Below are 18,376 nucleotides of genomic sequence, written 5' to 3' on the forward strand. Positions count from 1 at the left end.
GAAAATATGAGAATCTTTACACTGACAAGAAAAGATGGGGTTTCCCTACTGGGGGGGTGGGGGGCAATGGGGAGCAGAAGATGAATCTGGGTAAAGTTTTCATTTCAATCATGCTATTTAAGAAGGTAGAATGTGTCTTTGGGGGGGGGGAAATGTTCCCACAGATCTGCTTTAAATTTTGATATTTTTCTACAAATGCTTAAGTTTTGACTACCTATATTTTGAACTACTTAATTTCTGCCCAGTGCTTGATAAGTGATCATGATATTATTTTCTTTACCATTTGCTCTCCAGCAATGGTCTCTGTGAGCCTCTCCTTTCTCGTTTTTCTATTATCCAGCTCTCTTGCTTTTCCAGATCTCTGCATATGATTTATCTCCCCTTAATCTTCTCCTAAACACGTAATCATTTATTTTCTGAAAATTTATGAAATATTTACTATCTTGTCAATTTTTTATAACTACTTTATATCCTTCAGATTCTTTCCTCATTTTATTCAAAATTTCCCTTGACACAATGCTCCTAAATAATATGATTGTCTTCTCTTTCATATACAAATACTAGTCAAGTTGACTTTGCAGACTTCTGGTATTAAGGATGTTATTTATACTAATGTCAATAACCCAAATTTAAAAGACTTAACAATAATTTTGTTAATTTAAAATGATTTCTAAATCAAAATAAGGAAGAAAGGGGACTAAAAATAATATTTTGAAACATGATTAATTTTAATATGTTTACAGGGAAAAAGTAAATTCACCAGCAGGAAAAAAAATACCAAAATTAACACTTTACAGGTTTTTAGTCTCAAAGCATGATACATTTTTCATAGAAACAAATATATCACCATCATAAGTACCATAATATGGCAACATTTATACACAAGGCCATTTACCATTAATAAAATCAGTGGCAATGGTGATACAATACATTAGTGTATCTTTGTTAAAATTTTTGCTATTATACTTCCTGGCCTGCAGGAGTATTTGCCAGGATACAAAAGAAAAATGTGTGACCTCACTTTGAACAATACATAGAAAGCTCTGGCTGCCTGTGCTTAACCCTATATTTACTATATTATCACTAGGAATGTTTTCATACCACTACTCTATCATGGAACAAATAGTTCATTCCACTTACTATTAAAGCCATTCCCAAGGAATCATACATTTTAATAGATTCATTTGGACATTAAGAAATTATTTTATACAAAATAAGAAGTGCAATATCAGGACATAATATTTGATATGCCTAAACTTAACAGAAGAGAAAAACTATACAAGTATTAAGTGGAAAACAATTTCTGATTATTTGGAGTAGGCAATGGCATAGTATTGAACTGGGGAAAATGTGATACTATGGTTCCTTTCATTTTTTAAGAATTGATTATTTTTAAATGCACCAGATGATTTTCTGAAGGCCATTCACATTCAATGTTTAGATTCATTTTATTAGTGGCATATACAAAGCACCATATAAAATAACATGTGAAATGCAGAACAATCATGACTATGTAATTAACTATAGAAATAACTGCTAAGAAAATATAGCAATATTTAACACAGGATTTCTAAAACCATTACATATTACTTTTCCCAAAGTTAATAATGTCCCATGTTTAATTTTTACAGAATTTATCTATCAAGATTTATATGCATTTGGCACTTTTTGGGGGGCTGAAAATAATTGATATCTTCTGTACAGTAATGTTACAATTTTATACAAACTTCAGAAATATGGCATTTGGAATAGTCTTTATGATCCTCTTCCAAGTGTTCCATTTTACACAACAGCAAATACTCTGAATGCCTTTCCTCCTGGAGGATTCTGTAAACTGCAAAAAAATACAGAAAGTATATTGATGTCATCTCCATATACAAGGCTCCAAATAAATCATGCTTACTTATGACAGTCAAGAAAGCAGCTCTATGAATCCAGATGGCCAACTTTCTTAGGCTACTATAATTGATAGTTATTGGAAAGCTTGAGTGAGGATGACATAATTCTTTATATCTTGGTTGTATGCTGGGCTGCAAGTTTACTAAAATTTAAGGTGCACAGTGGTAATAATAGTATTTTATATAGAACTTAACAGATTCTTAATCAGAAGGGGGAATGAAACATGAGAGACTATGGACTATGAGAAACAAACTGAGGACTACGGGGGGGGGGGGGGGGGGGGAATGGGATAGGCCGGTGATGGGTAGTAAGGAGGGCACATATTGCATGGTGCACTGGGTATTATACACAACTAATGAATCATCGAGCCTTACATCGAAAACCGGGGATGTACTGTATGGTGACTAACATAATATAATAAAAAATCATTATAAAAAAAAAAAAAAAAAGAACTTAACAGATTCCAGATCATGTTTTCCTGTATTACCACCTTTGATTTTAATAAAATCTGATTTAATAAAAATCCTTTTTACTGAGGGAATATTAAGATCCAGGTTTACAACTGACTGATATGGTTAAAAGTTAACTGCAAGTTAAGAAGACAGTGATACTTAAACAATACTCTAGAGTACTATTATTTTTGAGCACCTACTATGAATTTCCCAGGCACATAACAGATGCTACATGCAAAGTTGTCTTTTTATAAAGATGGCACTCAGATGGTTTTGTGTAAGGCAATCTAGATACCTTTCATAGCACTATCCTTGGGTGTCCTTTATAGAAACTTTACTGTATATATGAAACCTCCATGGGCAATTTTAAAGAACCCAGTAAACGTCTAAAAGTTAGGGACTTTTCTGTATCTATACAATATACATGAGAGTTAATGTTACTTCCCCAAGTACAAACGATTGAAAATCACTATAGGTTCTTTGCTCTTAACTTTTTTAAATACTTGATAAAGTAAATCATATGAATTTTCCCAAACCACTAAAATATATTAATACTAATGGACTGAATAGTATGAGATGACCAGAAGGCATTCAATTATGTCATACTAGGTATCCAACTTCTAATCAAAAAGAGAATTTGGTTCTGGGGAGAAATCAGACTCATTCTTTTGCAAATACTTTGTCATATAACCGGATTAGAGAAATATTCAGCGCCCTGCTCACCTAGAAAGAATGAGATATAAAAACTAATCTAGAAAATCCAAAAGAGGATGAAAGAAATTTCCTTATTATAAAATCAATTAACAAAAGAGTGGTTCTGACTCATAATCTGATTTTCATGTTGATTTTTTATAAGCCTGTAGGAGACAGGCACCTCTGGTACTGCAGCTTCACCCATCCAGGAAAACAAGCTACTACACAGTGTGTGTGCAAAGGAAACACACTGGAGCAGCCACATAACTCCAAACCCACACTAAAGTGAGTTGGTTGTAAAGCAAGTATAAAGGGGTGTGTATGTATGTATAGAGAGAGAAAGAGGAAGAGAGACTATAAACATATAAAGTACAAAATATATACGTATACGTTTTTAAATTTACCTTTCTGAGAAGATTCCATTCTGAAAAGAAGCAGTGTAAGTCTTTCTTTTGTCCACAGGCATGACATCAACATAACCACCATGATTTCGAACCACCCCAGCATGTACCGCTGCTCTGCAGATACTGGACAGCTGAGAGCACAAGGAAACACCCATCGTTACTAGGAACTTCCTGCTGACCTTGTCCAGTCTACTCTTCTATTGGACTGAAGTCGATAGCATCTGTCTCTATGTGGATATTCAGCAGTTACAGCTTGATATTTTGTGCATAAAGAAATGTTTCAAAAATCTCAAAGTTAAAGCCAATTCTCAGAGAGTCTGAGGCAGATCTTAAGGGTGGCTACAATGGTAAAATCCTTCGCCATTTAATCTAACAAACACTTGCCTTTCCAAATAGTAGGCTTAGAAAATAGTGAAGCAATCAGATGCAAATTTGCTCCTTTTATCTCTTGAAGCACCTATTTAGCATTCTTACATTTCAGCCTTTACTAGTCCCTACTGGAGTCACCCTGACCAAATGTTGACAGGCTTACTATCTGTACCTCATTTATGTTCAGTGTTGTCTTATAAACAAATCATAATTCTGTATATCTTTATGGTTCCCTTTTCCAAAATACAGGTGTGTATTAAATTGAGAGTTTTCTTCAATTAAATAATGTAATCTATGCAGAGAAAATATGCCCAAGAAGAAAAATATAAAGAACAATCATAGCTTCTTACCTATGTTTGCAATGTCTATCACTTTGGTTTGAATGGCCTGACATGAAGTACTATGAAAGTGCTATGATTACATTGTACCAGTTATATAGTCTGAATTGAATTGGATTTCTATGGGGAGAAAATCATTTTCAGGTCCAACACTTTAAAATTATTAACTATGGATTTCTAGAAGTCGACTCTTTTCCTTTGTCCCATTAAAGTCTTCTCCAGACTTTGAAATTTGCTTTAATCCTAACGTTCTACCAAAATTTGTCAATAGCTGAATACAGCCTGAGCAAATCCCACAAAATGAAACACTTGAACTGTTTCAGTATAAAACAATCCCCCTCATATCCGAGGGGTCTTTTCTGATCCCACTGGTGTGTTCTTTTTTTTTTTTTTTATCTCTATGCACATGTGAGTGACTTAATGTGCTTTTTTAAGTTCACATAAGCATGTGCATCTTACATGACCTTGCTTTATTACTGTGCTCTGAACTTTGTGGCATCAGTCAGAACTTATTAGATCAGAGAGCCTGAATGCCAAGCTATTTAATCCTTTTCATGTTTTTGCTATATCACAAAATACCATATATCTAAAGCCTCGTATCCTTACGGTAAAGAGGCATTTTATTCAGTTTAAAGTCCCTCACTGAATTAATGTTTGTATCCAATATGGTTCATAACAGATGAAATTAAAAATAATTCTGTACACATTTCAGTATTTATCTTGCTCCATTAAAAGAGTATTATCAGCATTTTCCCCAAGGCAATAAAAGTGCTTAGATATAACATTCACTAAATCCAAGCACTTAATATGTTTTGAAACTATTGTTTTGCCCATAACTATGCAGTCAGCAGGCATTCCTATTTGAGTTCAAAGGTCAGAAGAGATTTTCTTTTTATACCCACACTTTGTAAGAATTAATATATCATGAAAAGAAAAAGAATTTATCTGTGCAGTGAAACATTGTTAATGAATGCAGAAATTAACTTCATTTGTAACAAATGAGAAAAAGTTCAAAGCAATAGAATGTACAAGTTGTAGCTGTATAAACAGAAAGAGAGAGACAGAAGGAAAAGTGGGGAGGGAGGAAGAGAAGTTATCTTTCCGTATCTTGTATTTAAAGAGATAATGTATTTTGTAGGGGGTGGGAGATTGGCAGTAATGCTTGAATCTCTGCCTCTGCACTGACCTCATAATAGTAATCCTTATATTTCCAACTTACTTTTAAAAGGATCTACATAATAATACACAATCACCTATATTCATTGCACTAAGGAAGATAAAATGATCTCCGTATATAAGTTCTAATAAAACACTAACTGGAAAAATAGATGGCTGATAGGTACAGAAGTGTATAGGATATTTTGAAAGATTTTCACCAGGCATAACTAAAATGAAAAGTTTTGGTGTTTAAAGAGACAATCTAAAAAGAATAATTTCTTATGAAATCTCTGATGATTTTAGATAGGCTTATTCATGTACACTTATTAATTTATTTTTTCAACAAATATTTATGTGCAAGATATTTGCTTAATTTCTGATGTCATTGTGTGCTCTAAGTTTGTCAAGGCAGGATATAATTCTGTCTTGTTCACAGGTTGGCACACATCAAATTGTTGATGAAAAAATGATACACGAATTGCCCAACTGTAATCCTCAAGGAACTTCAAAATAATAAAAGAGGTGGAGAAACAATCATAACACTAACAGAATCAGCTAAGTAGTAAAAGGAAAAAAAATAAAGTTACAGGGGTTGAAAGAAGGGCTACATTATACGTGTATTATGAGATTCCCCAATACACTCCACAGAGAAAGTGGCAATAATTTAGGATGTGAAGAATGAACATGATTTTAGCAGACAGAAAGATAAGAAAATAAACACAAATGTGAGGATTAATAAATTAGGATACCAGCAATACATTTAAGCTGCAGATTACAAGTATAGTGCAAAGCTGAAGCCTGGGAAGGACTCAGATGTGCTGAAAATTTCAGAGCTAATGCTGAACTAAGAAAAACAAAACAAAACAAAACAAACCTGGACCTCAATGAACTCACCAATAGAAATAAGGTGGTAAATACCATTTCAGACCTCTTTTCACAAACCTATCTCTGTAGTATTCTACTAAATATGTGTTTCAAGAGTATATTTCTTGAATTTGTTTTTGCATCTCTCTGGCTCAGAAATTTGTAATGTTTTCTAAATGTCTGCCACATAAAATCTAAACTCATCAGCATGCATTCAGACTCTCCATTCACATGTTTCAAGAGCCGAATCCCTCCATCCCTCACACAAAATTGGCTGAAGTCCCTTTGAGATTCAGTGCTCACCTGTTCAGAGACAAGCAAACCTATGTGTTTGCTGTCACCTCCCCATCTTTGTAGATGCTGTTCATCCCACCTAGAAAGTGTCCCTAATCCAATTTATCAACCCACACTTGAAACCTGGCTCAAAGAGCACTTGTCCATACAAAAGCCCTCCCAGATAATAGTCCTTTGTCCAACCCAATAATGTTGTCCGTTATAACATCCCCTCAAGTGGTTTCCTTTTGTATGTATTTTAATGTATTATCTGTTCTTGATTCTATGCTACTTTTTAAGTGCTCCTTTGCCAGAGAAAGATATTGTTCATATATTTGACAATTTCTTAATTATCAAGTTTACACTATAAGTTACTGGAGAACCAAAAGGAAAATTTAAAAAAGCAAAATGAATTTTCCTGCAGAAGGATGCCTCTGGACTATTTCATAGGTGTCTGATGTACAATATATGGATAGGACATGAAGAAAAATTTAGTAAAAATAAATTATTGTGCACTCATATTTGCATAAGGATAGCCATTTTTCAGTGTTATTGCTGACTAGCTTCTATGAGAATATGTATATCCACATATAATCTGTTCCCTTATTCTATATATAAGTGTACATACATACATTTAAATGTGTGTATACATATATATATATACATGAATACTGAGAGCTGCGTAAATTAAGATACTTACATCAGAATAAACTCGAGTTCCAATTACACGAGCATAATGTGGATTTGCCTGCATACAGTTACGAGGACAGTAGACTCTGAAAAATACATATATATATAAAAATTAAGTAGCTGCTTACTTCAGTCATTCTCACTAGGAAGATCACAGACAGGCGCACACAAAAGTTAACAGCATTCTCAACCCTACTCATCTTTTTTTTCTTCTGAAGTAGGTCAATTGTACAAGCTAGGCAGTAGATGCAATTGCTTCTGCTTAATTTACCCACTTCCAGCTTTTGGCACAAATGTGTTCTTCTCTTCTTTGCTTTTCTAACTTAGCTAGGAAGCTTTCTAATTTGGGGATTAAGCAGAAAGAAACATCAGGGTGCATCTCTGAGTATCTGGTAATTGGTACCCAATGCGTCTGTAGAATTTAGTAAACAGATAACCTGAAAAACGTGACTTATTGTCTGCCTCACATATCTCATAGTTTCTTTCTTCTGTGTTCACATCTTTGGTATCTCCTCTAATTCCGTGGTTTTAATCATGAATATAAATTATTGATTTCCAAATTTATATCTCCAGTTGAGACCTCTTAATTCCAAATTTGTATGTTCTATTGCTTATTCAATATCTCCACTTAATTCTAATAATCATTTCAAACTTAGCATGTTTAAAACCAAATTCCTAATCTCCTCCTCTGGCCCCCAAAATCTGTTCTTTCTGTATGCTTCCTACAATAAAGGGCAACTCCATTACTCTAGTGCTCAGGCCAAAAACCTTTATTGTAGCCTCAATCCTTCTCTTTATCTCACACCTTACATTCAACCCACCAGCAATTTCTCTTGCTCATATGTTAAAATAAAATTAGAGCATTCTTAAACACCTCAGTTACTATTACCCTAGACTTTATCATCGGGTGTCTAGCTTACTGCTACAGGTTCTCCTATGATCTCCCTGCTTCCAACCTTGTCCCCTCTACTCTTTTTTTCCCCACTTATATAAAAGCATACAAGTCCAATCACATCATTTCTCTGCTCCAAATACTCCAGTGGCTTTCCATCTCATTCAGAGTAAATGACAAGATCCTTACAATGGCCAATAAGCCCTGCATATCCTGTCCCCCCGCCCCATTATCTTTCTGACCTTATATCCTTCTCATCCATTTTCTCCCCTACCTCCAGTCATACTGGCCTAATAGTTATTTCTCAAACATACAAAAAATAGGCTCTTCCTCAGGGCCTTTGCATTTATCTTTCTCTGTGCCTGGAATATTCTTTCTCCAGATAGCCTATTGCCTTACTGGTATCTGATTGGCTTAGCTCATTTAAATAACATATCCAAAGCCCTTTATTTAAACATAGGGTCCAATTATCACTGTTCAATCAATGACATGTTTAAAAACTCCACTCCGAGAGTTTAAGAAACTATCAAGTGGCAATTTTTTTTTAAGCAATGCGCTCTTCGATTCACACACACACACACACACACACACACACGCACACATTCACGCACTAAAAGGAAATTAAAAACTAAAACTGGAAAAAACAGAATTCATTTTAGTAAATAGTAAATTAGAGTCTCAACAAAATGACTACATGACTACACATCAATGATTTTCCCAAAAGTATTCTAAAAATACTTTGATTGTAACCACCTCTACCAATTAAAGAAACTCAAACTCCTTAAGACAGCTCTTAAGAAATAGCATTTCTTATTTCTAAAATCTATGTAACACTGTACACTTTAGAGTATACCTGTTAATTATAACATCCCAACTAGAACCATTTAAATAAAAATAATAAATGAGTCTGAGTTTTTATAACTTTAAAGAGCTGATTTTTATAAAAGATGCTGTTGGGGATTTCTGTAGGAGAAAAGTTGTCCCCATTGACTGCGAAATTTTCCCCATGTGTTTGAGAACAGCTGGGCATTCACTGACCATCCTATGGTAGTAAAATCATCTGCTCTTCCCTTAGACTCACACTGTAGGCTCTACCTTGACTATATTTAGCACTTGGTTTGTGGAAGGCCAAGGTCAGTAGCTCCAAACTGAGTTAGTTTCTACTTAGGCAAGTACAGGTCAAAGAAAGACTGCAGGAGGTTTTTACATGCTTGTGTTCTGATCTCTAGTTTTAACACCTTGTTATGTACTACTGAAAATAGAGATAGTGACCTGGTAAACATTCCTCTATACACAACTTAGTTATAAGCTTTGAATAAAAATGTTGACATATTTTAATGATACCTGCTTTTACATCTTGAACATTCAAAGGTTTCAAAGATCAAGTTATCTATAGATACATGTAAATCAGGATATGATTTCTGCCCACCACCTCCGTGCCCCAACCCCAGGTCAGAAAAAAAAAATTCTAGTAACACACACAAACACATGATATTTATAAGGTTATAGTACTAAATAATAGAGATTGCTTATTTGGGGCTATTCTGCCTGCTATGGAACCTCTCAAGGACACAACTGTACAGGTAAATATTGTTTCTTCATGCTCGTCTTGAGCTAATTTCCTTTCATTTATTTGTTCTTGGCATTTTCTCCAGAACAGATTTATGTCTCAACTTATTTAAGTCATATGAAATTCTGAAACAGATGTACCAACCACATGGTTCCCTAAAAGTTATAAACTGTTATATAAATCATACCATTATAGCATAATTTATGAAACTATTAAAAATTTTATATGAGAAAAGGAAAGATAACCCTTTATCTCTAGAAGAAAACAGGAGGGGGACTTTCCAGACTACTTAAGGTCAAAATTACGTATAAATCTTTACTTCTACCAATTTGTTACAATGGTAACAGTAAAAGATAAAATTAATTTTTTAAAAAAGATTTTATTTATTTGTTTGTTTGTTTATTTAGACAGTGTGTGCACAAACAGGGGAGGGGCGAGGGAGAGACAGAATCCCAAGCAGACTCATGCTGAGTGTGGGTGGGGCTCAATCCCACAACCCAGAGATCATGACCTGAGCTGAAATCAAGAGTTAGATGCTTAATCAAATGCCCCCCCAGGCACCCCAGTTAAATTTCACTTTAAAAATTTCTCTTGTGGGAATATTTTCCTTCCTGGAGTAGCCAAAGAAATAGGAAACATTAATATTTCACTTCAGTGATTTTTATTTCTCCTGGAACAATATTGCTATAAATTATTCCACAGATATTAAAATAACCATTTACTGAGCATCTACTAAAGGGAGGCTTTATGCTGGGATGCTCTACAGAGATTATCCTTACTATTTGGTCCTCATAAGCCTAGTCACATGGCTGAGATAGGGCCTAGCATAAAACTGTACACAGTGGGTATTTAATAAATATTCACAAATGGATGACTCTAAAATTTTTGTTTTATTCATCATATCATGATGGTAAAATTTGCCAGCTTCACTGAACTACCTTAAGAAGTAGCTACTTCTTATATCATCACAGTCTTTTATTACCTTGTGAACAACCAGTCTCATTCTTTAAGTGAAACACTGCGTTAGTTTTAAAAGGCTAAGTGATGAAAATTTTCCAAAATAAACTTCCATAAGAAATGAGCTCCCTCAATTTTTAGTAATTACAGTTTATCAATTACAATTCTATCTCTAAATCTTGTTACTGGTTCTTAGAATTAACATGTGATTTATTTGCATTAATGGAGGAAGTGTGGATAGAAATAAGACTGGATGTGAAAAGACGTATTTCATTTTTCCTATGTATGGTTACAACTTATGGCCATAATACTTCTAACAATTCTCACCTTAGTGTGGTCCAGATAAATGAAGTACTTTTTCATTATTGCATAGTACATAAATTCCATTATAATTTTTAAAAAGATAGTATACAAAATAAAAATAAAAGAATGGCAGAAGATGGGCTTTTTTTTTTTTTTTAAGATTTTATTTATTTACTTGACAGAGAGAGAGACAGCCAGCGAGAGAGGGAACACAAGCAGGGGGGGAGTGGGAGAGGAAGAAGCAGGCTCCCAGTGGGGCAGGGAGCCCGATGCAGGGCTTGATCCCAGGACCCTGGGATCACGCCCCGAGCCGAAGGCAGATGCCTAACGACTGAGCCACCCGGGCGCCCCAGAAGATGGGCTTTTTGACCGAACAGTCGCAATTAGATTTATCCAATTTAAGAACTGGATGACAATGCTTGAAAATATGTTACATCATTATAGGTTTTGTGGTAATGACTTGTTCTAGACTAAATGTTTGTGTCCCTCCAAATTCATATGTTGAAGCCCAACTCCCAGCATGACTCTATTTGGAGATGGGTCTTTGTGGAGTTAATTAAGGTTATATGAGATCATCAGGGAGGATCCCAGGAAAGGAGAATCTTCTGTGTCTCTGCCTTTGCCCCTGTCTCTCCCCCCCTCCTCCTGCCTTGTGAGGACACGAAGAGAAGGAAGCCATCAGCAACAAGAAGAGGCTTCAGAAGAAACCAAACCCTCCAACACCTTGATCTTAGTTTTCCATCTTCCAGAATTAGGTGAAAATTAATTTCTACTTTTTACACCACCCAGTCTGTGGTATCTTGTTAGAGCAGCCTGAGCAGACTAAGACAGAAGTCTTCGTAGCACATGTGACCATACAGAATACACCCACAGCCCTGGTATTATGGAACAGCCAAATGCACTCTGGCCTTTGGAGGAAGCACACTAGGAGTGCCTGGAGTGCAGGTGGTTTGTGGTAACCTACTACTCCCGTTGGCTTCACAGCCAAGACCATACACCTTTCAAAGTCTTCAGACAGAATTGCAGGCAGGAGCAGTTACCACAGAGTAAAAGCCCCATCCATGTATATTCACTGGTCAAGAAGAATGACAAAATTTAGGAAACATTACCTTGGGCAGTGTGAAGCAGGCTTATGAAATGGACAGAGCTGTTCCACAGTTGTTTCACAAGTGACAGCCTGGACTAAAGAATTGAAACACAAAACAATAAGCAAATCTTTGGCAACAATAACATGCAACATGGTCATAAGAAAATAAGATTTTAAGAAGTGCTAACCTGTTACTTTAGAGACTGTGAAGGAATTAGCAGACTGATATTTGCTGAGGATAAAAACATAAACATGTCAATCATTTTTTAGATGCATCATCACCAACATAATTTCTGGTATTATTTAGGTCTATGAATACTTTGTTTCTTCTTAAACATTCTTATTTAAATATCTAAATAAGTGGTAGTATAAGAATACATCATCTATTTTATGCTAAATCCATATTACCTTCAAGTATGAACCAAATCAATACCAACCAAATTAATCATTCTTGATACTGGAAAATGGTCTCCTCTCATGATCAGTCTCAAACTACATAAATAACAGCATAAAAACCACACAGATTTATATCTATATATTTGTTTCCTATTAAAATTAAAACTAAATATACTGATTCACTGTCACCATAGAACCAAACTATTTAATCTCTCACAACAGTAAACACAAGGTAGTATTGTAAAAAGATAACTAAATTATAAGTGCCTTAAAGGAATGTGTGTTATTCATCTTTTGTCCCCCCCAAGTGTCTAGTAAAATGTCTGTGATGAACGAATTTCTCCTTATTATATGTATCATGCATCATTAAAAAGCAGGAATAGAAGAATAGGTATGCCATTATATATCAAAATTTTGGTTGATTTATACTCAGATTTTCAGAAAAATATCTATTACAAAAGATAAAGCTCATTTGTGATAGTATTTTAATGACACACCCTTCACGTTTCAAAAGAGTTTCTGTAATAAACATAATAAAAAACTAAGTTCAAACAAAAAAAATGAGATAGGTGTTCTTTCTACCAACACCCAGTGTTTGGCTTACTAAAGTTATTAACTTGTATTATTTGTTAAAGGTTATTAATAAATATCTACTGAATTACTAAACTAATCAATAAATGCTTCTTATAAAGCTTTTACTTAAGAGAGTAACTGCTAATGACTGAAAACCACACATAAAGCCTTTGAACAAAATTGTATACATAGAATGTCATTCCCCCAATTTTGCAAGGGTTTTTAATAAATTATTTCTTATCATTATGAATCCTCTACTGTGGAGTTTCATGCAATTCTATAGTTCCAAAGAAAAGAAACTATGTCATATACCTTAAGAAAAGGCATTCCATATGAGGTTCAATGTTTGTTTTTTTACACAGAAGAAAGACACTACAAAGTTATTTCAAAAGGCCACATTGTTCTAATTTCTATAGAGTATATATCAAAATATAAAGTCTTCTAAAATAATGTTTCATATATTTAATATAAGAAACATTTCAAAAATTAATGCTTTTATGTTAAGTTAAATTACATTTAGATGGAAAAAGGTACATAATATATTACAAACTTTTGAGAACTTTTCAAAATGCTCTTTTATCTATTAATCTAATTTATCTTATTAACAAAGTTACTGTTGCATGAAATAAACCATTTTCCATAAGCAGGGCAGGGAGACTATGCAAATTAATTAGGCTTCTCTGGGGTATTTTCTTTCGTAACTGAAGAAAATCTATTGCTTCACATCAGGAAAAACTGTAAATTTGTACATTCTTAATGAAACTCCAGAGAACATGGAGCTTTAGCATGTTCTTTATAAGTAAAACTATTCAACTTTGAATTTACATACTTCGGCTCCTTTGTGTCTTTGGAAATTACAGAGCTCAAATGAGTCTTGACAATTACCAACTTCCATATAAATTCTTCTATGCTTGGCTTTGAAAGAATTTGTCAACTCATTATTACAATTTAAAATCATCTCATCCAAAAGATCATTTGGGTACTTACCCAATTGTTTGAACACCATTTCTATTGGATTTGATGAAATAATGCTTTCTTCCTTGTCTAGTGATATCTACCCAACCACCATCATTGTCTATTATACCATAATGAATTGCAGCTCTACAGATGCTGGATTGCTTGGAGAAAAAAAAAGGGCGAAAAGGATATTAAAATATTAAGAGTTCTCCATAGGACACATCTAATTACTACATAACTTTAAACAAACATATCTGAGCAAGATATCTATACTTATATAAACTGTTACTTTTGCATTTAAAAAAATCAAATATTATATAAAAAGATCCTATTCCCAAATTATTATATTTATAGTACTTACCATTTCATAATGAACACTGCCAATAACTTTAGCTTTACTATCCAAACAGCCAGCAGGGCATTCATATCTAAATGAAAGAAATTGGGAACAAAATTTAATGTCAGTGTAAAATGAAAATAGCTCATATTTTGTCAGGTAATTTTGAGAATAATAACAAATACTACCTATTGCAGGTTGTTCCTTTGCACTGATCTCTTAATCTTACTTCACAAGAAACAATTTGGGCTGAAAAAAGAAAAAAAATACCAAAATAATTTAGATAATGTGAAGGCTGCTCTAGCTCATCACATACAATCTAAAGTCAAGCTTCTGCCCTTCTAAAACTGTCCCAATTAATAAAATATAGTTGCATATGCCATTTATGTAAACTCTAAAATTTGCATAAATCATGCAGAGGTCTTACACATTTGCTGTGTGCTTATGACTTCATTTCTGTTACTATCGTCCGCTCTTGTCCGGACGTGGGTGTCATGGACTTGGGACTGCTGTCGTTCAATTTCATTTGTTTCTTCTTCTTGAGGAGGGTAATACCTGTCTGATCCTTCTGTTAGAATAGATTTAAGAAATATGAACCCACCTTAAATGTATACAAATCATCAAATAATGATATACCATTATATGCCTGGGTAACATTTAAAATTAAAAGCTGAATTTCCTTTTGGGAGAATTTTAAATGTGACTCTTTTGAAAATTTTAAATGTGATTCTCTTAAAAATATGATTTCATCTGGGAAAACAAATTCAAATACACTAAACACTTACTTCATTAGACCACTGTGTAGACTTCATTGTACCATTATGAAAGGTAATCACTGATACCACTCTCAAATAGAAAGCAAGTTTAGGAATGACTCCATTTAATGTCAGCCAAATGGAAGCATAAGTGAATCAAGAGTTCAAAGCCTCAAAGCTTCTACACAGTGGTCTAATGAAGTAAGTGTTTAGTGTATTTGAATTCAGCTTAAAGAAGGCTTGCCATGCCCTTTTAATTTACTACAATGTCAGTTTCCATGGAAAGGTTTTTCTCTTTTAGAAGGAAATTCAATGTGCAGAAATTTAAACTTAACAATGGAGAATTTAATTTTTTTTCCAGGTTGACATATCAAGGGCTTAACAGTGGCATAATTTGGAAAGGTATGTTACTTTCATGTATGTCCAAGAACTCAGAACCTAGAAAAGAGAAGTATGTATTCAGAGGATAGTCAGTTTTAAGTAAAATAGTGGTCACTGATGAGGCAGCAAGTAGGCTGGAGGTTTAGGGATGGAGAAAATGGAAAACAGACTAACATACAACAAAAAATGCTTCCAGGAATGAAAAATGGCTCAAATAACAGAGTGAAATAAATCGTTACTTCTTGTCTGCTCATTATACTAATGAGCAAGCACTCAGTCATCAAGGGAAAAAAAGACATCTCTTTATGAGTACTGAAAAAGAGCTGCATTAATTCATGTTTTCTAAAACACTCAGTCTACATTAATCTTCATTTGGTCATCATTAAGAAAAAAGTACAAAGGAATAGAAATGTTCCCTTGGATGCCCAACAAGAGCCGGATTTTCACAAAACTTTGTCATACAAGTTTTCTCTTATATGCTATAAACAGGACACCATATTTACATGTGCATTTTAGCATATCAAACGCATGTCAGAGCACTACTTTTACCACAGTTTTACAATACTATGATAGCTTTTTTGTTATTTTGGCATGAGAAATTATATATTCTGCAATAAGGAGCACAGAATTAGTATAATTCTTTGAGCATCATTTAGTAAGATTCATGGATAGGTATTTTGGCAAAAACTCTTAACGTGCTAAAAATAAACTGTATTAGATTGCTAAATCCTTCAAAATGAAGACACTTATAAAAATAACTCAAGTCAATAATACATTATGGTGGCTTTTAAAAATGTAAATGTAGTTGTCATTCTGGGATAATTTCAAAGTAGAATTAGAAGGGGTTATCTGAAATAATGATGAAACTTTCCTATAAATAGATATTTGGTATGACAGACTTACTCGTATTATATTTTTAAAATATTTGTAATGGCTTCAAAATATTTTAAATAGAGTTCTGGGAATTTTTATTGTAATAATTAAGTGTGCTTTTTGCCATTTAAATACAAATTAACGTAGAAGTTGGATTAAAATATAAATCAAACTGGGGCTCCTGGGTGGCACAGCGGTTAAGCGTCTGCCTTCAGCTCAGGGCGTGATCCCGGCGTTATGGGATCGAGCCCCACATCAGGCTCTTCCACTATGAGCCTGCTTCTTCCTCTCCCACTCCCCCTGCTTGTGTTCCCTCTCTCGCTGGCTGTCTCTATCTCTGTCGAATAAATAAATAAAATCTTTAAAAATATATATATATATAAATCAAACTGAATATTATGACACAATAGTACATACCTTTGTAGCACAGATTTTCTCTACAGCCGCCTCCAAAACTAGGTGGGCAAGCAGAACAGGGCCGTCCATGTTTATAGGGAGCATGGCCCCACCAGTTTCCCCTTAAAGAGATGATCCACTCTATTAAGAGGTAGTCTAATATAGCATAACTTATAAGGCACTGTAAAATATTACTATCCTCTAAGTAATGATTTTGGTGTGTAGATTTAAAACATTTGTATCTTTCATCACAGAGTCCCTTCAGCTACTAGTTTATATATGAACTGCTGTCTCATTCTTTTGAAAATATTTTAAGGAATTTGCTATGTATATTGTTAAAAATTGCAAAATTAAACTTTCACAGAACACTAAGCTCTGTTATGGGATATTCATCCATATTCCATTTGTTTTAATGAAGAGATTTTAGACTTAGATTTGACCCTTTCTACAGTTGTAATATTTTCAACATAATCATTCAATGGTCTTTACACAAGTGAAAATACATTTCTCAGTTAATCTATAGTTCCTCGTCTCTAATAAATCCAAATTATTAAAACTATTTATGTACTATAATAATGTAATGAGTAAAACCAAAGATATAAAAACGTAACTCCTGTCTTCACAAAGATATTTTCAATTTTCATATTCCTTTTAAGCACTGACTTTATGCATCAGGCAACCATAACTGTTATTAAATAAACAGAGTTAAAACAATACACTTTACTCAATAATACACACTGAAAATGAGAAACAAAATTGGGAATATAAAGTTACTTCGTGTTGTTAGGAAAAATTTACATATAGAAGTAATATTTTGTCTACTTACTTTGGGGAATAATTGCACACCAAGTAGACAGCTTTGGGCCATATCTGTCCCCAGATGTTCATGTTATGACACAAATTAATGGCACAGCCTATTCTGCTACTTGTTGCCCACACCACCTACATTAGAGAGAAGAAAAGAAAGGCTCAGAAAAAATAGGCTGAGACAAAGTAAGAGGACAACATATCTCAGAGAGAAATGTATAAAACTGAACTCAAGAGGTGAACCTTTATCACTCAAGATGAAATAAAGCAATGTCAAAAGGATATTTTTCCTGAGACTTTGGGAAGTGCTTGATTCAATTTAAAGAAGAGTGCTACAGGTAAATAGCTATTTAGTTATAAAAGGTAAGCATCTTCAAAATATGCATTTGCTAAATAGTTCAAAATTTACACCCTCACAAGCCTAAATGGTGTGTTAATGTGTCAATGAAGAGGCTTACTTAACAAAGGAACAGAATTTCTCATCTTAAACTGTACTGGAACAAAAATGTAGAGGCTCAAATGTCTTATACAATGTGTATTTTCATAGTGTGACTGCTTATTAGGGAATCCAGTGCTGATCTTAATCTTGTCACATGCAAAGGCAGACAGAACACTTTGCTTTATATTCACTAATAATTAGCCATAGAGATTCTAGTAACTCAGATCTGTGGTGAGATTTATCTAGTTGAATTTACCCTTAGTGGTTTGATTTAGAGGTTTACAACTTATCCAATACCAACTGTGGACACTGAATAAAATATTTATATTTTATATATATATGCTGCACACGTGTAAATAGTGTGTCATGGTGAATAAAACCATATTTTTATTCTTTGGAAAATAAAAAAATGATACCTGACTTTGAAGATGGTAAATTTCTCCCCATGTGCATTTCCTGGGGCCAGATAAAAAGTGTTTCCCATGTAAAATCATTGAAATAATATCTTTTTAA

General features: G+C 33.9%; 1 protein-coding gene across 1 annotated transcript in view; it reads right to left on the reverse strand.

Moving 5' to 3' along the window:
* Positions 1–1,183: 1,183 nt before the first annotated feature.
* Positions 1,184–18,376, reverse strand: part of CRISPLD1 (cysteine rich secretory protein LCCL domain containing 1) — a 44,374-nt gene continuing 27,181 nt past the window's right edge. The window contains exons 5-15 of the mRNA XM_045810143.2: positions 17,444–17,559; positions 16,639–16,739; positions 14,640–14,780; positions 14,401–14,461; positions 14,237–14,303; positions 13,906–14,036; positions 12,138–12,181; positions 11,972–12,044; positions 7,151–7,226; positions 3,449–3,579; positions 1,184–1,834 (exon numbers count right to left, since the gene is read on the reverse strand). Coding sequence (XP_045666099.2) covers positions 1,783–1,834; positions 3,449–3,579; positions 7,151–7,226; positions 11,972–12,044; positions 12,138–12,181; positions 13,906–14,036; positions 14,237–14,303; positions 14,401–14,461; positions 14,640–14,780; positions 16,639–16,739; positions 17,444–17,559 — 993 coding nt within the window. The 3' untranslated portion in view covers positions 1,184–1,782. The remainder of the gene's footprint in view (positions 1,835–3,448; positions 3,580–7,150; positions 7,227–11,971; positions 12,045–12,137; positions 12,182–13,905; positions 14,037–14,236; positions 14,304–14,400; positions 14,462–14,639; positions 14,781–16,638; positions 16,740–17,443; positions 17,560–18,376) is intronic.

The sequence above is a fragment of the Ursus americanus genome, chromosome 9 (assembly GCF_024610735.1).
Source record: "Ursus americanus isolate L20-20 chromosome 9, mUrsAme1.1.p, whole genome shotgun sequence".
Lineage (NCBI taxonomy): Eukaryota > Metazoa > Chordata > Mammalia > Carnivora > Ursidae > Ursus > Ursus americanus.